Raw genomic sequence first — 26,368 nt, 5'->3', positions numbered from 1 at the left:
AAATTACCATCCAGAATGTAATATCGATTTACCAATTTCACTCTACCTAACATACAAATGACTCTGGATAATGTAAAAATGTTAAATCCATACTCAAAAGGAAAATAATTTGCTGCCACTGACAATATTTAAAAGAATATTTTTTAAAGAAGCTGAATCTCTTAAAACTGTCCTTTTGGGTGGCATAGCAAACAACTTTGTTTCTTGTTCCATTCTGATTCTCTTGTTCCACACAGATTCGATATAAATGCATCGCCCTTTTAAAATGACATTAATATTTATCCTCAGAAGTGTCTCATGCTCACTACATGGACAGAAAGCAAACACAGAATTCCAAGTGATTCGATGCTCCTTCCCAGGGCAGAGTTCTTACATAGGTAACCGCCCAGACAACCAAGGTCTTTTTTCACAGTTGTTGTGTTTTGATCTAGGAAATGCTAGGATACTCTGAACATTCTGGAAATTGAGCCTGGTAGATGTCCCAGGCTACTCTAATGGTTCCATCCAGAGTTGTTTGCTGGTTTCTTCTCAACTCTCCCCATTTCATCATGTTCTGTCTTCTACTTAGACTCTTGTCAGAATGATTTTTCTTCAGAAATGATACTTTTTTTTTAAAAAAAAAGATCTCTTCTCTAAATTCCATGCCTCTAAATTCCATATCCATCTATCCATCTGATATTTCCACTTGGAATATCTTAGAGGTATCTAAAGATTATGCATAGAGGTATCTCAAAATTATGTCAAGAAATTAAGAGCTTAATCTCCTCTGGCTCATTTTCCCCAGCCAAGCCTGCCTAATCACTGATCTCCATTTTAATTGATGGCAGCTTAATTTACATGTTGTTCAGGATAAAAGAAATACCTTCTCAACCCACCAAGAGTACTTACATATGTGCATGCATACATACACACATGTGTCAGAGTAATATGAATGTGTATACAGATATATTGATTCTGGTATAATTTCTGGGCAGTGGCCATCTTGTTAAATGTGGAACTACCGTAACACGGGCAGAAAAGTTACTGAAAAGACAAATTCTAACAAATGCCAGAATTATAGTTCTTAAAATTTATAGAGGATAAAAAGAAACCCTGTTAATAATGCTAAACTTGACTAAAAATCTCAGGCAGAGCTATAGCTTTCTCTACAACGTATTAAATTGTATCTGCTCTCCTCCCTCTTAACTCAAACAGTATATATATATAGTTGAGGAGCTGCAGAAATCAATCCTCAGGATGTTTATGATCTGGTAATTCATGTCTAAGATGCAGTACCCAGTTTAAACATTCATGTCAAGGACAATACTCTTCCCCAGATCACTTTTATATTTAATACTAAATCCTCTGATGTGGGAAGGTAGGTGGAGTGCTATGTTAGCAGGCTACTCAGGACTTAACTCTGTCCTGAGATTATCTGGGAAAAGGAGACATAAGAGTCAGAAAACATCCTAAGGACGTTAAGTCTGTGCAACAGGCATCCTCAGGAATGACTGAGCGATGGGAAGGGCTCCTCTCTTTGAGGCCTTCTCACAGTTCCAAACACATTTGGAAAAAGAAAAGTGTATTATTTTCTTTCATTGTCTCCTCTTTCAAAACAACATTTATGTAAGTTGATACATTAATAAAAATAAAACCAGAAATTAATAGTTTGCAATTATTAGTTAGTGACTATCAGTGATAATAAACAGTAGAGGTACAAATGTTTTCAAGACAAAAATCTCTCTCTCTCTCTCTCTCTCTCTCTCTCTCTCTCTCTCTCTCTCTCTCTCTCTTTTTCAGAATCTTATGCCCAATCCTATGGATCAGGGACCTCAGACTTAGTTTGGGTGGACACTTACAACCATCCATCCAAACCCAGTATTAAGTGTCTCAAAGCTAACCTTCAACAGCTTACGGATAGAAATTATCCCAATCTCAGAGAAAACAATGAAGATAACTTATAGAGAGGAAAACTTTGATATTAAAAATGTTCATGTATGTATATGCTACATGTCATACTGTAACTTATGAAAGAGAAACATATCTAAAATAAGACTATAATGATCCTTGTGTAATATGACTAGTTTTGGACAATTTTTACTATTTTGTTAGAAAAAGGAAATTTAAAAATATTTTCTATCCTCTGCAAAATTAATTAGAAAATATCTCAATTATTCTAGCATGCTGCAACCATATTAAATCTTTAAACTACCAAAGTAAAGAAGAAATTAAGTGGATGAGAAAGACAGTTCCAATAATCATACAGTGTTCTTTTATTCTTGGGCAAAAACAACCTAATAAATCTATTATAAATGTACTTTTTATGAAGGATGATACCATATTAATTATTGAGGGAGTCATAATCATAGAGACACCAACAGCGAGAAGCTAGTTAATTTACAGGGAAAAATAAATTTGGTTCCTCCAAATCCCCAGAGGACATTCCGTTTTCACTTTGCAAGGACCACAGCTGCTCTTAAATTAACTGGGGCCGGGGATGTGCTCTGCAAGCCTGCAGAGCTGTTCCCAATGGATGAGCTGCTACAGAGAGACAGTCCAGTAGCAGGCACCCTGTGGGCTCTCAATGAATACTAGTCTATGATGTCAAGGCCTCTAATGAGAGCGGTGCTTGTGTAAAAAAAGCGCTTATTCTAGAAGAAAAAAGGTACACTAGACAAATATGTGCTCTCTGGCAGCCACAGGAATGATCATTTTGAAATTTGATCTCCCTAGTAGCCAATATTATAACGCTTGCATTAAAAAAAAAAGTTTAATGTTACTCATAGCAGTGATTTTAATTCACTGTATGTCGATCCAATAATATCTACTATATTCCAAATCCAATAAAAGGAAAGCCTGGTTCAGACTACAGGGTTTTAATTCTATAAGCTTCAAGACAGGAAGATATGGGGGAAATGGGGCATAGGCAGGATAATTTTTCAGGGTGGGGCTCACAGCTTGCTAGTAGGACTTTTCTAAGTAGGCCTAGAGAAGTGGTCCAGCCAGGAGACTGGACAGTTAAGCAAGTAATGAAATAAGCCCATCCCAGAAACAAATAAACAAACTCCATGGGAAAAACTATGGTCAGTCCTTGTCTTTGAGATTGAAACTGATCTAGAGAAAGGTAATGTGGCCTGAGGAGCGGGAAACTCCTACTATCTAGAGCCTGCCTCTGTGCCATTGTGAGAAGCCCTCTCCCAATACTATGGCCAACCACCATCATTCTAAACTTAATTTTAATTGGGACTCAATTGAAGTTAACTGTATTTTTTTTTTTTGGTCACATATCTCTAAGAGCTGTAGGATGTGTAGTGAGCATAAAAATGTATACCAGACTGAACTGTATTTACAACTAAATGACCCTTTGTCATTCTTTGTAAAATAAATATGACAAAAATGTTAGACAAAAGCAAATTTGACTTTCAAAATGACTTTCCTAGGTATAAAATATCAAAAGGACTGGGAGAAAATCTGATATGTTCAGTGACAGGAAAAATCATATTTTCTAATGAACTTCAATGATGTGATATGGCCTGATATTTTGAACTATACAAATGTCACCCAGTTTTAGAACATCAGAATGAGACACAGAATATACACCTACTATTTCTTACTCACTTTTAATATGTTAGTTATTTTAGTTTGACAGTTTTTACCTTTCAACAGGAAAAGTGTAAGAGAAAAGGAAACAGAAGTCGAATGCCATCCACCTCTTAGAAAGAACTGTTTACAAGATGAACACAGCCAATTTTAGTAGGACAGTGATAGCCAGGTTGTGAGGCAAGCATCATGGTTGGAAAAACATAACAATCTATGGCGTCTTAGATTTTCCTGTGGTCTATACACATAAAAACAAAATGCATTACATAGATAAAAATGCTCATTATGCTTTCATTTAAATTCTGAAACACTGCAGTTTGTTTTAATTTGTAATGCCAGTCCCTCAAAACCCAGGATCATCATAGGCCATAGAATGGCACTGAAATGTGATCTCTCTGCAGATCTTTAGTATAAATGGAAATGATGACAAAACAAAGTCATTCTACAACTTATTTTACAATAAGTTAAATATATTAAGTGTCTACTATGTGTCAGGTTCTTGAATTGCTCATCTAGGTGTCCTTCACCTAGGATACTGTGAAACGCACATTAGAATAACCATCAATTTGTTCCATATGGTGTGGCTATGATAATTAATAAGATATACAATAATAGTTTGTATAGGAAAGAGCATCAGTGAAGAGTTTGCACCATCTAAATGTAACACAGAAACTAATACAGCTGCTGATAAACCTGGATGGGAATTATTATTTGTATAACTGGGATGTATATATAAAAATAGATTCTGAGTACTCCATGTTTAGATTTGGAACTCCCTCCTATGGGGGTTTGAAATGACTGTGAGATTCCTGAGATAAGGCATACTTATACCTATTGTGTATATGAGCCAGCCACATGGAATGTGGGACCAATAGTTTTGCCTAGCTCATAGCAACCTATGCTTTCTAACTCCCCCTGTCATGGTATGGCCCTGCTGTATCTTTAAACTCCACTTCTCTTTGTTCCAAGTATGCAGCAACAGCCGCAGAAGCCTGTGCTGGCAATCTTTTGCTGGTGTGGGACTTGGGAAGAACATTCATGTGAATGCCTTGAGCCATCTGCCACAGACAATCACACATTACGCTGTGATGTTCCGCCTGGAAGTTTGATGCTAAAAGGCTCTGACTTTGAGGCTGATCTAATAGACCAGTCACAGTGCAGGGCAGGGGACCGATGTGCCTCTCTGAAAAGAATGGACAACATCAGGCAGCAGAAGGAATCCTGGCATTCTAGCCATGTTCCATCACGTGTTAGGGCTCTGTAGCAGACCTGATATACCAATTATGTAATTAGGCTGGCAAAGCTAATCTTTTCCATGCAGATTGCTTTTACTGATGGATTGCTACTGGGGCCATGAGATACAGAAGGGGAATGAGTCCCCTGACCCTATGCTGGTCAAAGCCAAAGACCACACTGGGGGAAATCTAGGTGCTGGTGTGAAGGGAAAGAACTATAGTAGAACAGCCAAGCAACCTATATCAAGTTTGATATGAAAATGAAAATCTCTGAGCATGGCATGAAACAGGCATCTTAGTTTGCCCCCCTGGTTCATTACCTACTCCTCTGAACCAATGGGTTTCTTTGATTTCTGGTTTCCATCTGGGTCTGGCCAGTAATGGCACAGGAAGAAAGATAAAAGAGAAAGGAGGTGGAGGGAAGAGAGATGGAGAGTGTAAGGGGTAGGGAGAGAAAGGAGAGTACAGTAACTATAGATAGATAGATAGATAGATAGATAGATAGATAGATAGATAGACAGACAGACAGATAGAGCCAGCTGATTCTTTATGAGATGGCTTGGTTGACAGAATCCTCAAGCCTACACTCACATCATTCCTCAAGATCTTTCTCTGCTCTTTTCCTTCATTCTAGGTTCCCTATATCACCCCTTTCCACATCCTCTGGGCCCAGGATAGTAGCAATTTCAGTGTTACTAGCACTACGATACCATAGTGTTTGTGTTTTCTCTAACCTCAACTTTGTAACTAATACCTTCATCAAATCATCCTAAGCGGTCATTTCAAGTGGTCCTCGTTTGAGTTCGTTATTTGATGGACATGCCCCCAGGGATAAAGGTGTGATGGCCTCAGCTTCTAGTTGACTAAAGAAGATTGCACAGAGCTGGTCTGGTCCAGCCGCCCAAGGTTCTGTAACTTCCTGGTAAACTCAGTCTCTTATCTACTCCACACTGGAGTAGCCTCCGAGCCTTGGGGTACAAAGACCCCTAGAACCAGGTGAGGACTAATGGACTCAGCACCTGTGATGTCCTGACCTCTATGTCTACTCAGCTCCAGGCCAGCCTCTATGTCTCTAGACTAGAGGGTACTCTAAATCCCAGTCCATACCAGAACCAAAAGCCATCCAAGTAGGAAAGGAAGTTAAAATGTGTCCTTATTGACAGAAATGACACAAAAATAAAACAAATAAGCAAACAAAAACAAAAAGCCAGTCCTGCTTAGATTCAGTAAAATTAAAGTTAAAAAAATCAATATGCAAAACAATGGTGTTTCTATAGACTTATTACAAATTCTCCAAAAACAAAACCAAGTTCACAAGGATGCACCAGTAAATGAAGGTCTATAGGTAAGCGATGGCTGCTGAAGGGGGAGGATCAGTTTTCTTCAGGGATGAGCCCCCTGATAGGTTTTCCAATCATAAATGGACAATCCTAAACACATGCACATGTGAGCAACACTATTTGGACTCTGTACATTGTATGAGTGTATGTATTATGTATGCATGTATGCATGTAAGATACGAGAGTAGTTATAGATGAGGTCATGAATTCAAGAAGTGATTCTTGGGGTGGGACATAGGAGGATTTTTAAAAGGAGAGTGAGGGATGGAAATGATTTAAATACAACGTATCCATGAATGAAATTCTCAAAAAACTAAAATAATAAAGGAAAAATAATTCTATTTATAATAGTTACAAAATAATAAAATACTGAGCAGTAAATTTGATCACAAATAATTATGTACATTTTCAGTGTATGAAATATTAAAAATTAATGAAAGAAATTGATAAAATACCAATAAATGAAAAGATATTCCATGTTCATGGAACTAGAAGAATATATGATATTAAAATGTCCACAGTACTCAAAGAAATACAATGGAATGTCTATAAAAAATCAAATGACATTTTTCAGAGAAATAGAAAAAATTACAATCTGGGTAGTACACAGCATCCCATGTAGCCAAAGCAAATTTGAACAAAGAAGAATACAACTGTGGCCACCACAACACCTGCCTTCTAAAAAGCTACAAAGAGAAAATATTTCTTCTAAATGCATTGAATTGTAATAGAACAGCACCTAGAATAATGGAATAGAATCTGATGCTAGCAATCAGCAGTCAGTTGGTTTTCAACAAGGTACCAAGTGTACACAATAAAGAGAAGATACAACTGATTCCTCGGATGATCAATGTTAGAAAAAAATGGGTATTCACATGCAGAAGAATGGAAAGAGACAATTACCTCACAATAGTTTGAGCAGACCCCCCTGGGCTTCGATCCACCGGGTCCTTTTCTTTAGTCACATAAGGCTTTGAGATGGGGCACATCACGTTTCTCCCTTCCCAGTACAAGTACTAGAGCCAGAACTTACGATGGAATTATGAAAGGAATTCTTTGGAAGGTTTCTTGAAGCAGGGACCTCAACTATGTTAAGTGTGTGCTCACATGAACAAAGAGCAGACGTTGTACTTAAATGTGTGAAGTAACATTGGACAGGCTGAACCACAGGTGCCTTTTTCATTTTGTTAAAATTGTGTCAGTGGTGGCGAAACAGGGCAAACCCGACGGGAATTATTTACATCCCAGGTACTTACTGTGGTTGGAAAATAACGACTGGTTTTGAATTTTTTCATAGCCATAGAAGAGGTGTAAGTGCCCAGGAACAGGATGAAGGACATGAGTGTGATATCGGGGACAAAGTCACAGTTGTTCCCCACCAGCTGTCCTCCATTCTTCAAACACTCCTTCTTCGACAAATAGGCCCAGTCAAAGGTAGCATTATGGTACTGAAAATAAAACAGGGCTTTTTTTTAATTTAGAGAATATTGACATGCTCTAAGGCAGCTTTTCATACTAGATAGGCTCCAAATGGACCGCAGTAGGTCCGCCTAGAAAGCAATCTGAGGATAACCAGTGTAGGCTGTAACCTGATGAGGCCTTCCTAGGGTGACGGGGCTTAGAGAGGCCAGCGATTATGAATGACACAACAGGACGGAAGCAGCGTGTTACACCGTTCGCTCCTCCGCCCTAACAATCAGCCACTGTTCAACAGAAACAGACCGCAAAGTCCTTCTTTCCTGCCAGCCCTTCCTGTGGATCAAACGAGAGACGTTAATATCCCAAATCTCAAAACGTGAGACTTCAGACACGCCTTTGTTGCTCAGAAAGCACTTACCTGCGCGCACTTGGGTCAATTCTCACCTACCTATGGCACTATGGCTCTAAAACTCATAGGAAGGTAACCAACCCCACACCTCTCAGGTAGGCTGTTCACTACCTTAATAAAATACACTCTAGCAACTGAACAAATGATGCTATGACAGTGTGCACAGTCCCTGACTTCTCAGGGGCGAGCCTGGCACAGCCTCGCTTTTTTCCTTGTTGACTACAGGTCAGCCCTTGGAACAGCCATGAGTAGATGGCTGTGATGCTTTTATGCCCCATCAGCTGGGTGAGAGATCTCCAGTTCTGTGTACCATGATCACAAGCACACAGGTCAGTTTCATGTGTGCTGCCCTGTTGCTGATATTGTGCTTTTTTTTCTGGAAACTCTTCCTATTTTCTTTATCTAATACACTGCAGATCCTGCTGCCAGTGTCCTGGGCAGACCTGTGCGCCCACATTTAGCTCCTACCCAATCACAGCTGGCTGCTTTTCTACAAAGTACCTTTTGGCATCCAACAGCCACTCAACAGTTACTGCCCAGCACTAGCAGGCTACAAGCTATCTGCTTCTGCTCAAAAAAGGGGCAGCCCCGAGGTACAAATTGCATTTCAGAACTCCACATAGAATCAGGCTGGGGCCAAACTTAGCTGAGACACATCGTTGTTCATGGTGCCCCTGTCCTGAACTGTTTTTCTCTTTTGTTTGTTTGTTGTTGTTGTTTGTTTGTTTGTTTAGGACACCCTCTCAACTAGTGACATACGACTGAAATCCCCGTATTAGAATCTACTTCTGAAACAGTCAGTTTGCTTACAGGATAACTAAAATTAATGGCCTCTAAGTCTAAGGATGCTTTTCTAGAATGTAAGAATGTAGTCTGAAGGAAACCTCTAAGGGATCAGGGCAGTTTTCTCACCCTTAGTACTCAAGGGTGCAGGGATGAATGCTCCTGTGCACGATGGTTGTCTATGATGAAGTTACCTGGTAACTCATTCCCTGGTGTGAAAGGATTCCTGTGCAGCTGTTGCTTGTATTTGAGCCTTATTCAATAATTATCCTTTTACATATGTTGGTTTTGCTGTATGAAAAGCACCTGTTGATACTGTGAAAGAAATGGCTGTCTCCTAGACATATATTTCCAGAACCTTCCCTGCTGAAGTGACTGTCTGTGTGGTTAGTGGAAATGACTGGATGTCTCACCTGAGAAAGTTTCCAAATGCCTCCTAACTTGTGCATTTTTGCGTTCCAGACTAAGAGGAGGTTGTATAATAATGAAAGTTACTCAAAAATACCTTACAAATAAATGTGGGATGGTAAATTTATCTTGTCCTTTAAAGGCAAGAGTTCCATGTCACACCAAACAAATCAACATCTTTTGCCATTCTAAGAATTCTCTTGATATCGGTGATCCAGTCTGGCCAGAAAGGGAGGAGGTTTTCATAGAACTCAAAAGGTAAGGTGCCTGTCCAAGGCAATAAAACTCAACTCTAGATCTTCACTTGAAATATCTCTGTTACCCCAATTTTATACAGTTGGGCTGCTCTTTCATCGAACCCTGTAAGGTGATTAATCATGTCTTGTATTGTTTTTTATTTTAGATTTCCACATAGGGATGCCTTCAGAATAGAGGTAACATTTAGAGGTCATAATTGGTAACATATTTCTTTGCTTTAAAATCAGCAAAACTGTGCCCTAATTTCACAAGAGCAACGTCCCCTCAGCAGAGTCCTTCTCTGTAGCTGGAATTTCCCCAGGGATGTAAAATACACTGGAACAAGCCCAACAGGAATTTTTATCCATTTCTTCAAGATTTATGTTCCAGTGAAAATGGCCCAGGTACAGATGCAAAGGTAGGCAGCTTAGCTTGCTTCAGCTAGTTCAAAATGGCAATGCCAATATTTTAAAGGTGCCAAATGAATGTTATTGTTATCTAAAAAAAAAATTAGTCTCCAAACCACATCTATAACTAAGGTCTCACATATAAAGACTTAGGTCGCTAGCATATGTGTTAACATAGATGATTTTAGAAATGAAATGTGCATGGCTTTCCTAAAAGCTAAACTGTAGCTGGCAAGTTCTACTTAAAGACCACAGAAAACACATCTATATGATTTCTGTCATTTCTGTTATTTCCTATAAGATGATGTTAAGTGAAAGTTAATTCCTTAAGAGTTCAAATCAGATCTACATCATGAAGAAATACAGCCAGAGCCATGGCTACATGAGTTCAAGTCACCATTGTCTCCTGTCCTGTGGGTTAGTTAATTCAGGAGGTACGGCACCTCAATTGCCACTGTCTTGCTTATTTGTAGGCCTATGATTTTAATCTTTGTTTAGTATGCAAAATATTCTCTAGTCTCAAGGAACAGGGAAAATGGGAATACAGGCTCAGAGATCTTAGACTTCTCATATGACCTCTTTTTCTTAAGATGCTTATGATTTTGCGTAGTTATATTGCAGCACACCCTCAATGTTTAGTGATGTGAGCTTGAAAGTCCTCAAAAAGTTGTTGAATGGGCCAGGATCTAGGAGAGATGTCAAGGCTGGAGACACTGACTGCAAACTGCTGGCCTAGGAGCAATGGCTCAACATAACTACAAATGCGCTGAGTGAACAGGTGCAGAGCCTCCAGTGTGCCCACAAGGGAGGCAAGACACCACGAAAGGCTATGGGTGGCTTAGGATGATAGGTGAAAAGAAACACAGTGGGGTGAGAAATGAGTGGGAGTGATAAAGCTTCAAGAGTGACTGTAGACTTTTTAAAAGAAAATACAGTAGCAAAGGATGCTCTAGAACACCATAGCACTGCTAGGCTAACATGAGTTTCTCAGGGACCGTAAGCATAAGAGTTGTCCACGAGGCATGAGGCAATAAAACCCGCCCAAACTTTGGAGATGAAAAGGACAAATGAGTGGTGAGGACAGAAAGAATGCAGAAAAAAAGATACGAACTTTGGACTGAGGCTGTGTAAAAGCTACAAATGTAAATTGTATGGCCAAAGGACTCATGGGACAATGCCCACAACAGTACCAAAGAAACAAACATACAAGACAGCAGCATTCATCTTAGGGTGTGACAGGCACCAGAGAGGTCTTGTCAACCAAGTAACTAAAACCCTCATCAGGTCAGGAATCTATGGTATACTCGAAGAAGAAATGGGACATTTTGTCAACCCCCTGTCCAGAGGATAAAGTTAAAGCAAACTTTACATTTTGAATGACCAGGTGAAACACAAGATGCTCAACCAGCATGCAACCTTCACAATGACTATTTTTAGTGGAAGTGCGTCCTATGCAACATTCAGGATGTACTCACACTATATTTAATATTCACCTGACATTCAAGTGTGATTGGGCAGTTACTGTTTGTTAAATCTGGCAATGCTATTTCACTTAGTTAGAGGACACTTGACTAACAATAGCCAGTGGCAAATTAAAACGAGCTCCCACGAGAAATTGAGAACACACTGAATCCAAATACAGGAATGAACCAATATACAATAAAGGAGTTAAAAAGATGAAAGGAACATCAACAGTGTTTCCAAGTTTCCTTAGAGAAATAAAACGTTTGCTTGAAAATTACTTAATAAAATAAGGCAGTGCAAGAGTGGGCAAATGCATGGTTAGGGGAACAGAGAGGAACGCCATCTTTATCCCTGAGTACAGAGAAGACAAAATTTACACGGAGCCCTGAGAGCAGGAATGGTCTTCTAGTGCGTTCCTTCTCCAAAGGTAGTAAGAAAAGCAGAACAGCAAAGCTAAGAAATAACAGAACAAAACAAGTGGATGAGGAAAATGAGCAACAGATTTGCTGTGCGTTTCTTTATGTATCAGCAGACGCACAGAGAAGTAGATACTGGGAACAGAGATGCTCGCATGGAGACAAACGGAGCCATGCAGGAGCTACAAGTGATCCCATGGGGGCCACAAGGAAAAGAGCACCAAGCAGCTGAGGATTTTGATAAAGAACAACCTCCTTAAAAGAGACGTCAAATCATTTTTCTGCATATCCTTTTCAAGAGAATTATCTGGCTACCTCTAAGTGGATTTGCCCATGATTCTTAAAAATATAAGAATTTCCTTAAAAAAAATAAATAAAGTGGCATATTATCTCCTCCCCAAAGCGTAGGAAGCAAGGGATAGAACAGACACGTGTGGGCAAGCATTGAGCCAAGGCGACATGCATATGGCAGTTTCTTCTTCTCTTTTATTTCAGTGCATATCTGAAGTTTTCTATAACATATTTTTTTTAAGTTGGAACATGTGTACCTTTAAACATACTTAAATACAGATTTTTTTTTTACACTTGAATTTCTCAATGGGAGAAAACCACAGGATGCCATGTGTAAGGAGATTAGTATGACATTATGTTTCCCATAAAAATGAATGTTTGCTCCTCTACTCACCCTGAGGGTTCGTCACATCAAACCATGCTTCTATGTTGAACCATCCAGTAGCCTGATGTGACTATAATAGTTCTTAGTTCTATGATCCACAGAATCACGAATATAGACATGGTGCATTCCATGGGGTAGTGTAACAAGCAAAGAGTAAATAAATAATAAAGGTCTACACGGGTGGTTTGCAACCTGTGGGCAGTGACCCCTTTCAGGGGGGAGGGGAATGTTGAACAACCCTTTCACTGGGGTCACCTAAGACCATGCATGGAAAACACAGATATTTACATTATAATTCACGACAGTAGCAAGATTATAGTTAAGAAGTAATAATGAAAATGATTTTATGGTTGGTGGTCGCAACAACATGAGGAACTGTATTAAAAGGGAGCAGCATTAGGAAGATTGAGAACCACTACATAGAGACTGGTAAAATATGTGTTCTTTAAGGTATGGTTGACAATGATACGATAAGCCGGAGCTTCAAGGAGAAGTAGATGATCTTCCTTTTAGGGCTTTTACCACCACAGGCAACCTAATATATTATATTTTCATAATGTCCAATCTTACTTCATCATGGAGAGTATATATTTGAGCTGCAGTTGTTTGTAGCTCATGAAATACTGATTGGTTGGTTGGTTGGTTGGTTGGTTTGGTTTGGTTTTCAGGACAGGGTTTCTCTGTTTAGCTCTGGCTGTCCTGGACTTGCTTTTTAGACCAAGCTGGCCTTGAACTCACAGAGATCCTCCTGCCTCTGCTTTCCCAGTGGTGCTAGAATTAGAAATACTGAAATTTAATGGTTATTCTGCTTGTGGCTAAGATTCTTTTTCTGAAGAGTTGAGATCATCGCTTCCAGAGTAACATGCAAAGCAAGCTGGGTAATTTGCAAAATCAGAGAGTCTAAAATCTACCAGAGATAAGGATGCAAAGAAACTTAAGTAAACTAAACTGAAATATTATAAGTCCCTCATAGTCAAAGAGAGCTCTGAGCAGTGGGTGCCCAGTGCATTCGGTGATTTCTGAAAGGACTAAGACATTTGCCCTCAGAAGGGCAGGGCAGCAGGGAAGCAAGGGATGATCTCTTGTCTCAGAAAGCTAGGATGTAGACAAGACAACAGACCATCCCACAGGGCTTCCTGCGATACAGGAAATGTTCCGTCTTGATTGTGGCATGGAGCACGCCACTGCTCCTGGTGTGATCATTTCCCCCTGCTGGGGAAGCCTGGTGACACACAGAGGAAGGGGAAGCAGGGCTATTGGATGAGACCTGATAGGCTGTGGTCATATGGTGGGGGAGGAGGTCCCCTTCTGTCACAGGTCTAGGAGGAAGGGAATAGGGTGAAAGAGGGACTGGGAGTGGGAATGGGAAGATACAAGCAAGGGGGAAAACATTCAGGATATAATATAAATAAATTATAATAAATTAAAATTTAAAAATTTAAAAAAAATCTCACTGAAATAAGCACGTCACAACTGTGCATTAAAGGGGCAGAGAGGAAATTTCATGTAAGGAGCAAGTGCTAAGCACTTTGCTGTTGGTCTCTTGCAGCTTAGAGCTGGCGGCCACCAGCTTCTAAATTACTCAGGTACAGTGTGCACCAGCTGCGGCTCCTCTCGGGACTTCTTTGCAGTGAACAGGTAAAGAATTTGTTTGCAGGGTAGAGGGAAATCTGCATCAAGGTATCAAGAGGAGAAGTGGCAAGAGGTGAGGATGAAAGGATTTCAGCCATCAAATGGAAACACTGACCTCATCCTCAGGAGGGGCAGCACCTCCCAGGAGGGAGGCTCCCACCTGTCCAGAGGCTGGAATGCTCCTACCCTGCTCTCTCCCCTGAAACATCCCCCCTGCACAGGAGAGCAGCCTGTCTCCATGCTAGTGAGGATGAAGGGCAAGGCTTTCCCTTCCCTAACACTGATTCCTAAGGCCTTAGGACAGGAAGGCTCACTGCCCACGCCCCCCCCCCCAGGCTGCATGTCACTTTTCCTGCCTCTTCTCTCATAACTTAATGACGGATGAAAGGAAAAGAAGGAAATGACATCCCGATGACTGTGTGTCCCAAGCAGAGCCAGCATGGCTCAGCAACTCTGAGAACTTGTGCCTCTCAGAAGGAATGGCTTCCAATTCTTCTCCACTATCTGTCAGTTACCGAGGAAACACTGGCCAGTGGGGACAGTAACACTAGGGACAGTAACAGTGACACTGGCTGCAAGAAGCCACTCTGCTCAGTGCTGACTGGCTGCTAGCTGGTCTCTGTGGTATCTCTGAGGGTAGGAAGCAACGTGAAAGTGAATGTCTTTAAAAAAATGTTTTATGTCAAATGTACTTAGGTTTTTATTGGCTTCTTTTTAAAGCATGAAAAGAATTTGAATTAAATTTCTTTAAAAACTAGAAGGAAGCACTTCCTCGTCTATTTTAGGCAAGTCCTTCTGGGTTGGTTGGCAAAAAGACTAAAACTTGGAATTCTTCTATAATGATTTTCAACATGTATATATGGACAGAGAGAGAGAAAGAGACAGAGAGAGAGAGAGAGAGACAGACAGACAGACAGAGACACAGGGACACAGACAGACAGAGACACAGAGACAGAGACAGAGACACAGACAGAGACTCACATACACTCAACACTCAGTATAAAATATAAAGGAGTAAAGACACATTTTGAAAACGTCAGAGAAAATTACAGAGGTAAGGAATGAAGTCAGGAAAGCTAGAGAATACAAAAACAAGAGAAAAAACAGGGTCATGTGAGAGCTGCCAGGAAGGACACAAACAGTATCTCTGAAAGGGATGCTGTGGCACCGGCCACACAATATCTGCAGAAGTGCTCTGGTCTCCTGAGAGATGGGCACTCTCTCAATACAAGGTATTCTGTTTTCTGCCTTTGTAACTGAGAGATTGATATTCTTTGGTCAGCTTCCATATTTGGCGTAGAAGGAACAATTAGAAGTCTGAAACAGTGCTTTCTCCATTTTCTCCAATATAAAAGTTGTCTTCCAGTCTGTGACCTTCCATGCTAAACAGCTCATTTGAAAAACTTAATTCCAGGGCCTTAAAGGTCCCTGGTTACAAGCCATGGGAAAGGACACCCTGGGATGGAGACTCAGTGCTCTCTAAGCGGTGGGGGAAGTGTTCTGCTACCATCACCCTTAGTAAACGGAGGGCAGCCCCATCTGGTCAGTTAGACAAGACCCTAGCCAGGCCAGAAACAGACAGCATTGGTTCTTGTTTTCCAACACTCTCCTTGCCCTGGTGGAAAAATTTCAAGGTCACAATAAATAGTAGTTAGGCTCTTAAGGAGGTTTTGAAAAGAATGTTACATGAATATATCGTAGCTTCCCATTTCTTAAAGGGGATGAAAACCAACAAGGGTGATAACAGGTTTCTTTTCTTTCCCTTTACAGACAATGAGGATTGCTAAAGGAGACCACATAGCACCATGCATATACTACAAGCTATGCAGGTAGTTTAAAATAGTAAGTCACTTAACTTACCATGTCAGTGGAAGAAACAGTTGGCAGGTCCTCTGGGGCTATTGTGGTATCATTAGATACTGAGAGATTAACTGTAAGAAAAAGACATTTTTTAAGTATGGAAAATAAAATAGAAATAAACTAAATGCATAATGATCTTTAAAACACAAAAGGGGACATTAAAATTTCTGAAATAGAGCTGTGTGGTAGTGGCATACACCTTTAATCCCAGCACTAGGGAGGCAGAGGCAGGTGGATCACTATGAGTTCAGCCTGGTCTACAAAGTGAGTCCAGGACAATCAAGGCTACACAGAGAAACTTTGTCTCAAAAAAAAAAAGTTCTGAAACAATGTAAGAGCGCTATATAATCCTGTGCATTAAAAGAATATTCTTACAGTTAAAAAAGATTTGAGCAGATTTGTAAGGCAGATATTTAAGAGATGAGATTAAATTTCATTTCTGGTCTTCAGAATCAACAGCACACTAGTGCCTCACAAATTTATCATAGAGGAAAATAGAGAGTTGGAAAATCTAACTGAGAAGAACTGATGCATACCCAAAACTTGGGAGCAGTTACTCAAAGTTCAGGATCTTAGGCTGGCGTCTTTACCATCTATAATTCTGTCTCCAGTCAATAGACATTTGTCTAATGAAAGGACTGGCTGCCAATCACTAAGCTTATAACTGGATTCGTGTGCAGGGAAAACCCAGCACTGAGGAGCTTTACAACTGTTAAGTAATTTGTAGTGTTTGTAGTGTTTAGACAATCGAACTGTGCATGATAAAGTCTATCTTTGCAAAATGTGTGGAAAAGCACTAAACAAATGATATAAATATGAGGATGGATATGTAAGCAAACTTTAAAACATTTTCATATAAGAAGGCATCCTTTTCAAACTTAAGACGCACCTTGCTGAAGAATTTAACTTTTACTTTAGAAATATTCCACTAGTTATTTCACTTTATGGGTAATATTTTAATTACAACATTTCATTTTTTGTCAGATAAGACTCCTCTTCCACTGACAGAAAGATTTGTATTTTAAGCGGTTATGTAGAGAACATACTTAACTAATGGCAATAGGAAACAACATCAATTAAGCTTTTATCTGAGAATTAAGAATCGTATCATTTATTCAACATTTAATTCAAAAGTTAGCTTTTCATTCTTCCTATCCATTCAAATGCCAAACTGTCATCTTAGCGCCCTGTGTTTTGGATCTTGCCCGTATAAACCTTTAAGGAGAAGTGTGTGGCTGTGTCTGATGGTTGCAATATAAACCAGGAGCTTCAAGAGAACACAGCTTTCCACTCCTCTAGAGTTTTACACAGTCTGACTCTTAACTCACAGGCATGATCCAGGGCTAGTTAACAAAGCTGGGGGAGGGGTGTGTCCCCACTGGAAATGAATAAGAGTAAATACAGATAAAGGAAATAGACAAGACAAAGAAACTAAAGGAGAAGAAATGCTTGGTCTGGGTCCTAGTTTGGGCAACATTAAAATCTATCCTGGTCACCGAAGCCTGGGCATTATGAAAGTATTAGCCAGAAGGTACGGCCTACCACAGCCACCCTGACATGCATACATGGTAAGTTTTCTTACAAAGCCAAGAGAGTCAAGGAGGCTAAAGAATCCTTGGCCCAAGCAATAAGACAAGAATCCTTTTTTTAAAAATTAGTGAAGTACTATAAACAAATCTAGGATTTTAGTAGTGTTTTGTTCTAGAAAAATAAAGTACGTGAGTTTGAATGCTTGGCTCATATGGAGTGGCACTATTAAGAGGTGTGGCCTTGTTGGAGGAAGTGTGTCACTGTGGAGGCAGATTTTTGAAGTCTGCTATAAACTCAAGTTACACCCAGTGACCCAATCCCCTTCCTGCTGACTGCTGATCCAGATGTTGACCTCTCAGCTACCCCAGCACCACGTCTGCCTGCACACCACCATGCATTCTACCATGATGACAACGGACTAAACTTCTGCACTGTAAGTCAGCCACAATTAAATGTTTTCCTTTACAAGAGTTGCCTTAGTCATGGTGTCTGTCTTTTCACAGCAATGGAAACCCTAATTAAGAAGTCTTATAATATGCAATTTGTTCATTTATAAACATGGCATGGGTCTAATGATTTAACACATTTTCTAGCAAGCATGGGGCCTTGGGTTTCCATCTCAATGCTGGTTAAAGAATCAGAGTGAGAGGCGGCATATCAGAAATCCAACTATATAGCTATCCTTAACTGTACAGCAAATTTGAGGCCAATCTGGGCTAACAAGACTCTTCAAAAAAATAGATAGTAAACAAAAAAATAAAATAAATCATCCCAGAACACACCATAGGTAACCTTTCTCCCATGATGTAAATATTGGGCAAGACTCAGAAGCAAGCCATGACAGGTGCCTTCTCTAAATGTGCAGTCAGAAGCATCATCTGAGTTTGGACTTTATTACACTCCACACTCTTTCTTTTCTACCAGCATTCCTATTCATCAAAATCTAGTTGATGATGTTTATGGGCCAAGAATTCAAGGTGAGACCTTGCTCACTAATGAGTCAGCATTTGTGAACTCACAGGCACTATTCCATGACTGGCAGGGTGCTCTTCCTCCAGCTGGCTTTTCAATGCAACTTCACAGCTTTCCTATGACAGGATGCTGAAAGTTTTCGTTGCAACACACTTCTCTGCATTCCAACAGTGGTTAAAGAGGGGTAGAAGGTATTCAAAACTCTAACTCCATGAAGTAATTATAGATAATGCAAAAATTAAAATAAGAGCCTGAACTTTCAGTAAGTGCTCCCACGCATTGGAAATGTATAAATTCCACTTAATTGTATTTCTTTACATCTTCAGTGTTTATCTGAGATAAACAAGTAAAATACACTGGCCCTAAAAAATAACAGAAGAGCAATATCTAAAGAGCAGGAAGAAGTATAGAATACTTTCTCTGCTTATTTTAATAAGTGTGTGTGTGTGTGTGTGTGTGTGTGTGTGTGTGTGTGTGTGTGCGTGCGTGCGCGCTCATATCTATAAATACATATTGGCAGGATTTGGTCGACTCCATAAATGAGATTAAAAGTAAATTTCTTTAAGCTCACTGATGAAAAAATGATCGATTATAGCTGGGCTCTGGATATACAAGGGCCATTGGGCACCTTTTAGATCCAGACACAGTATAAACACTTTGGCATCCAATTCCAGACTGATGCATTTATAAGGCATCTGCAATATCCTTAATTAGGATTCTGGAAAGGTCAAAAGGAAAAGCCCAGACATGCTGCACTCTGTCTTCACTCTCAGCTTGGCATCAAGGCTCGGGGGCGAAAAGTGAGCCCTCTGCTTTAAGAATGTGGCTAACACGGATCCAGCCAGTCACCACCAGGACATTCTGCCCCACGCATCCCCGCAGCTTCACGGTTTTTCATTATTTGGATTTTTCATATTTTTGGTCCTCCTTTATGTATTAAAGTTGAGCACCATTCAGATCCACCTCTGGGATGGTGGGATGCATGTTGTCAGAAATAGACATTTTCCAAGTGTGTCTCTCACTTTCCGATCTTATGTTGGCCCTTCCTCCTTAAGTGCTGGTGGAGTGTTCTAGAAAAGGAACCAGGAGACAGAGTGGCTTCCGCTGAAGGAAGGAACATGTGTCACTGTTGGCACACCTCCTACACAAGGTAACCCTCTCTAATTCTCCACGGGCCTGATGCCAAGTCTCCACATGGCCCATCTTTATACACTGGTAGGAATTAAAGCAAAGGGAAGATGCACAGGCTCACTTGATTGGTTATTGCAGGCAAGTCTGACCATACAGTGCAACACAGCATCTCATCGGAGAGGGGTGCAGTAGTCCTGGCCTAAAGTCTGACTGTGCCACATTCTGAATGCAGGACTCGGAAACTTTTTCCCTTAACCCTGGCCTTAAAGAAGTAGCTTCACTTTTTCGAGTCACAGGTCCTTCGTTTGTGTAGCCGGATTTGAATCCAACCACCCCCTAAGGTGGCGAAACAGATTCAATAGTGGAGTACAGGCAAACCTGTTAGCTCGGTACCAGCCTCAGGTCGGAGCCAAGCAAATGGTGCCAAGACTGCTACTAGCTCTATGACCTGGAGAAAGCAGAGCTCCACCTGGGGAGATGTCAACTACTTCTCTAAGGCTTTGTGATGATTAAATCTGCAGGTGCTGTGCTATTTAAACATAGGTTTACTGAAATCCCCTGGTAAATGCCGGCCATTTGGGTGATGCCAACTAAATATTGGTCTAATCGGAATTTGCATGCCAACAGCTTGTCAAAGGCTACAGTAACGTGAGGAGCTGCAAGCAAGGAGGATGAGGAGGCTACTCTATAGTTATCAGACTTCTGCAGTTTATTTCCCTCTAAGCATTGCCTTAAGGAAATCAAGCAAGTGGCTAATGGATATAAGATAAAACCAGTCTCCTCGCTACAGGAGCATGTCATTGATTTCAGGGTCCTGGATAACTTGATTATACCACATCCCTTGATAAAGTTGAGTTTATGCTTTAAATGTCTAGGTCAACAGCAGCCATAAAACAAAAACAAAAGCAGCTTCTGTAGGCAACAGCAAAGCAAATCAGGAAACGCTGGGAGAAACAGCTACTGGTTACCACCTCTCTCCGCTCTAAGTCTAAAATCAAAGCTTTATAGCTTTAAAAAACTTCTCTAGTGACTGTTTTCATTTTCCCAGACCCAATGCTTGAGACGGCCTGGCCCACGCCGAGCAAGTTAGTCAACCTGTCTTCGGCTGCAGACACACTTCCCACAAGCTTGCTGTGCCGCCCTGCCCTTTGCTAAAGAGCAGAGTTACAGTAGATAAGCTAAGTGCAATGTGTTTAGACACTGTATCCACAAAAATGTCTCCTCCACCTCCATCCATCGTCACGTCCCCAGTGTGCCACAGACAGTATTGCAGGGAAACTTGTCCAAATGCATGTTTTACATAAACACAAAGCTGAAGAGTATTTCCAGGTCCGGTGCTAATCCAAATTCATTCTTTCCTCCTCTTCCCCAGTCTTTACAAGCATCGTGGGGGAGCTGCTGGGATGATACAGGTTAGGGCAGTGAGAGGAGACAGCAGTGATGGGTGTTTCGGGCACGTGTGGCTTTCTCGGGAGCCACGGTGACCAGCAGTGACAGAACATCAACTGTGCTAATGAAGCACTGTCCCAAGGGCAAGCCCGGGGAACAGCACAGCATAACTTATAATTTTTGCTATTGCTTTATGATTTAAACTGACTTCATAAAAAAAAAAAAGAAAGAAAGAAAAGAAATGACCTGCAATAAAAGAGGAATTGCATTTAATATGGCACCATTCCGAAAAGATAAATTAGGACTGCACTGCATTTCCTTATTTTTTATAACTATGAAACACATATTGACTACACTGTTAGGCCACAGGATTCGCAAATAAACCAAGCAGTTCTTCTCAATGTGGCGACATGCTAGCATGGTGTCCGTCTATTAGGTTAAGAGAGAAATTATGTAAAAAGAAATGACAGTGAAATTCTATCTTAGTGACGACTGCTTCAGAGCATTCAGATGTCTCTCCGTGTGTGGATAAAATAAAGGGGAGGACGTGGAAGGCACTGCTAATTCATTCATTTGGCTTGGTCTTCTAATTTCACACCAGGAGAAGGGTCATCGCTAACTCTGAGAGATTACAGACAGAGATGCGCTCGATGTCTGAGAAAGAATTTTCTCCTCTTAATCACTCATCCATTATTAAGCATGTTCTCTCTGGAACAGTTAACAACAAATCAATAAAATATAACCCGTCTGTTAGCAACACAGTGTCTGTCCCCTGAGGCTGTTTTTCTTCCTTTTATAATTTATCATTTTTAGCAAGGCTTTTTCCCCCCTCCAAATAAAGAACCAACACCTGGTTAGAACATTAATTTTGACCTTGTCTAAACTATTAAGTCACCCTTGAGCATGTATTTATCAAAACCTTTACACATTATGCAAATGAGCAGAGGGACTAGGAAAAAATGTATTTCTAAAGTCTGGGTCAAATAAAACTGAACCTCTGGTCATTTGAAAATAATTAACACTATTTGTACTATAATACCCCTTCAAAGTGATCACAAAATACAGTTGAAATTGTTTTCAATGAAAAAAGTGTGTGTGCACACACGTGTGTGTGCGTGCATGCATTTGTGCGCATGAACCATATCATTTCAAGGAACATAATTTTTAAAAATCAGTAAAGTAGACTCCTAGTACCTTTCAGATGATGGATGAAGGAGAAAGAAAAAAGGTTCAGGGAGAATTGAAAGTGAGTTTAAGAAAATATGTCCATACTTTGTTCCTAATTTTAAAAGGATCCTAGCACTCACGTTTCCAGATGAATTATACAGATTTTCTTGAGGTGAACTGAACACTTCCCCCCTAACACAATATTCTTAAGGCTTTGCACTCAATAGAATAGTAATAAATACATTACTGGACTAAATCCACTTTTCTTCCCTTAGATGCAGGTGCAAGTGTGTCCTGTTTGTCTATAATAGCACACTGCTTATTAGTGACTGTCTAGGCTCAGCTTGCAGTAGAAGCTTACTAGGGGAAAAAAAGAAAACGTTGAAACTTCTTTAACGAATACTATAAGATTAAACTGAAGGAGATTTCTCATGTAAGACGATGAGAATTAGGAAAACAAAAAGACAAATCTTGATTCAGTGTTGATGGATGCCAAGTAGTTATGTATATTATGCCATTTAATGTTATTAACAAACCCTTAGTCACAACACGAATGCAGTTCATGGCTTGTGGAGCAAAGAGCTAATTAGCTAATTAATTAGTCTAGCTCATGGCCATACTGCATGTGGTGGCCAAGGTCAGAGTTCGACTTTTACTCCAAAGGCCAGGTGTTAGTGATACATGTCTTTAATCCCAGCACTTGGAAGGCAGATACATATGGATCTCTGAGTTTAAGCCAGAGCTACACAGAAAAACCCTATCTCAAAATAAAATAAAAATAAATATATAAAAATTTAAAACCATTTTGTAAAAAGAAAGGGAGTTTGAACAGAGAGGTACCCTGTATAAGTAGACAGCACTGCTCCTAAAAGACCAGAATTACTCAGTGAACATTTTAATGCCAGACACAGGTTACTGTCATACAAGTCCTTGGTCAGAAAGGCGACTAAGGCACCCAGCAGGCTGATGGCATTACTCTTGGTTGCAATGATGGTAAGAGCCTACTTCTGAGGACACTGTAGGACATAGAGAAATCCATGAGAAACGATGGAAATTTCTCTCCCTGCTGGCTAGCTTTCATTGTACCTGGAGGTGCTACTCAGGCTGGGGAGAGCAGACACCAGCAATCTCACCCGGCACTGAATCATGCACCTGGAAAAATGTGACCACCAGGGCAATAGTGGCATGTCTGCTACTGTGAATAAGCAACTGCTTTCTGATTGGATTTGAGGCCTGCCCCATAAGAAGGAAATATCAAGCCTAGTCCAAAGCCAGTGGCTAGGGAAGTGCCAGGTGCCAGGTGCCAGGTGCCAGGTGGAGGCCTCCTGTTATTGTTTTGCTAAATGGCCACATTGTCAAACTCCTTTCTGCATATTTATGTCTATACCATGGACTATTACTACTTTCATCTTGGTCAGAGAAGTGTCTTTGTACAGTGGGCAATGATTAATGCAGTGACTCATGTCTAGTTAAAATACTGAGAATAAGCGACCATTAGTGTTCAGCTGCAAATGGGATTCATTGTTTACCCTTCTGACACTATCCTTCTCCAGGAAAAAAAATGTTGGAAGAGGAAACAGGCAGCCTAGAACCCAAGGATGGGCGAGAGCATTGTGAAATCTTGTCTGCTGAGCCTGATATAGCTGATACGTATATCTGTTTGTAGCGGCGGTGGTTCCCTGCACAAGACTAAACCTGTCAAAAATTCTAGTGTGTCCATCCTTGTCTCTTGGGGAGTAGGGGGGAAGTGGGAGGAAGGGAGGAATGGGAGGATACATGGGATGGGCTAACAACTGAGATGTAATATGAATAAATTAATTAAAAAAATAACATAAGTAACAATAACAAAAAAAACAATTCTAGTGTGGATGAGGAAGGAGCTCACAAGATCCCCAGCCATAACTGAGGAGCTACTGGGAATCGTTGGCTGCCGAGGAAAGTTAAGTCTGTTTCCTTCTGGGATGTGGCCTCTGGTAGTTTGCCCACACTTTAGTGGATGGCTTTCCAAACATGAGCATTAATTGGGCAGCATTAATTGAACTCAGTGGGTTATACTTTCAAAGAAGAAAAGAGGCCAAGAAGTTGGCAGAAGGACCAGGTGGGAGAGTCTTGAAGGAGCTGGAGCAGGGACATGGGTAGATATTATCAAAATACATTTTGATATGTAGTACAAAATTATCAAAGAATGAAGAATAGTGCATGTATGAAATATGTTTTAAGTTAAAATTAAAAGGCCGTAAAATATTGTGAACACAAATAGAGTCTTGTTAGTGATTCGTGGCCCCCATTTCCATTCTGTGGACTCCCCTCAGTTTGCAGAGTGATGGCTCCATCTGTGCAGTTGCTGGCTTCCTGTTACATACTGCCCCAGTGTGGGAAAACAAGCCATCCGCCAGTTTAAATATTATTGACTCATTGATTGAATTCTTTTACTAGGAGTGCATGTTGTGATGAAAGACCAGCCCTTTGTTGTTCTTAGAGCTCGTACTTGAGCTGTACGTGTAACTCTCCTTAGCACGTTTTCATTTTGCTCTTCAGAGGTAATACATTTGAGATGAGTCTTTGCAGCTTGCCTATCACAACTATAAAGGTTATGGCAAAGTTGGAAAACTGTTGATTAGGAACTACATAGTCATTTACTGTTTCCTTCCTCCCTCCCTTCCTTCCTTCCTTCCTGCCTGCCTGCCTTCCTGCCTTTCTTTCTTTCTTTCTTTCTCAAAATCAGATTATCACTGTGCAGATCTGGCTGGCCTAGAACTCACTATATAGTCCAAACTGGCCCTGAACACCCAGAGGTCCACCTGCCTCTAACTCCCAAATGCTGGGATTAGGGTATATTCCACCATGCCCCTCCAACAGTTATTAGCATTATAGATCTTAGAACGCCCATGAGATTTGTTAACATGAATGCACATATCCTGTGATTCGAATAAGAATGGCTTCTATAGCTGAATGCTTAGTCACAGGAGTGGCACTTTTTGAAGAGGATTTAGAGGTGTAGCCTCCTTGGAGAAAGTGCGTCACTGGGGTAGGCTTTGAGGTTTCAAGAGCGCAAGCCAAGCCCAGAGCCACTCTCAGCCTAGGTACGAGGCTGCATCTTAGCTACTTCTCCAGCATTCTCACTTGCCAGCCAAGATGCTCCTGGCCACTATGACAATGAACTAAACCTCTGAAACTCAACTAAATGCATCTTTTAGTGAGTGTTTCCTTGGTCATGGTGTATCATCACAGCAAGAGGACAGCGACTAAGACATGTCAACATGCCTTTTTCCCAAGCCACAAGCAGGTTTCAACTCCACAGGCTTAGACAGCCATCAGTATACATGTCGTGAGTGTCACCAGCACAAAAATAAGTGCAACCAATAACATGGAGGCAGAATAGTCCGGCTACCCAATGTGTATGGTTAGAGAGAAAAAAAAGGACTCCTGGCAGCTCCTTTGTGCTGGCACTCATACCAAAGGTTAACTTGTAATGAGTAATTACAACAATAATAAGGCAGGGAACATTTAATTACTTGTTACATGTTAGAAAACATTCTAAGCACTCTATTGGTACTAATTTATTAGGGGAGAAACTGATACAAGGTTGACACTAGCTAGCCCAGGCTAGGTCAGAATGTGAAATCCTCCTGTCTCAGCCTCCCAAATCCTGGATTATAGGCATACACTACCATACCCGCCATCTTTACTACAGCTCTAAAGGTATGTAGTAGCATTAACCGTATCTTATAGAGGAAGAGGGAGAGACCGAGCTGCCTGGGAGGAAGGAACTTGTTCCAGGCATACCTTTGGCACCGGTCAACTGGTACTTAGACCTAAGATCTACACTGGTACCAACTAGAAGAAGCTGGAATTGTGGGTGTTCTGAGAGCAACTCAGCACCACAGCACCACAGCACCTCACTTTAGAGGGCGTGAGTAGAAGGGAAACCATTATCCTGCACTGTACACCTGCACTGCACATCTGAGGTTGCCTCTGCCCTCAGTGCTTTCTTTTCATACAAAGATACCTCCAGGAAGGGAAATCTCAAAGAAACCGCCCTCCCGTCTCTCGGTTCCCATCCCCCTTCCCCTTGTCGCTCCTTCTCCCTCTCCCTCTCTCTGTCTCTGTCTCTCTCTCCCTCAGCCTCCCCCTCGCCCTCTCTCTCTCTCGCTCTCGCAACTTGAGCACACTCAGGTGATGCCTTCCTGAGTCCCATATCAACTTGTACGTCACCATCCAACTAAAAGAAATAATGAGAGTTTCCACTAGCCAGAGGGAGAATGGGGCCAGGACCAGATCTACCTTTTGTGTGTGACAGGTGCGCTGACATAT

The 26,368-nt window shown here is 40.8% G+C and overlaps 1 protein-coding gene across 4 annotated transcripts in view; it reads right to left on the bottom strand.

The window, feature by feature from the left end:
• Positions 1 to 26,368, bottom strand: part of SLC4A4 (solute carrier family 4 member 4) — a 320,437-nt gene that overhangs the window by 43,125 nt on the left and 250,944 nt on the right. For all 4 annotated transcript variants that reach the window (XM_084758174.1, XM_084758173.1, XM_084758176.1 and 1 more), the window contains 2 exons: positions 15,866 to 15,936; positions 7,411 to 7,602 (listed from right to left, as the gene is read on the bottom strand). In XM_084758174.1, the coding sequence (XP_084614300.1) occupies positions 7,411 to 7,602; positions 15,866 to 15,936 (263 nt within the window). The remainder of the gene's footprint in view (positions 1 to 7,410; positions 7,603 to 15,865; positions 15,937 to 26,368) is intronic.

This window comes from Acomys minous (genome assembly GCF_964271855.1).
Source record: "Acomys minous genome assembly, chromosome: 15".
Taxonomy (NCBI): Eukaryota; Metazoa; Chordata; class Mammalia; order Rodentia; family Muridae; genus Acomys; species Acomys minous.
The sequence above is the reverse complement of the archived record's forward strand: the minus strand, read 5'-3'. Positions and strand labels throughout refer to the sequence as shown.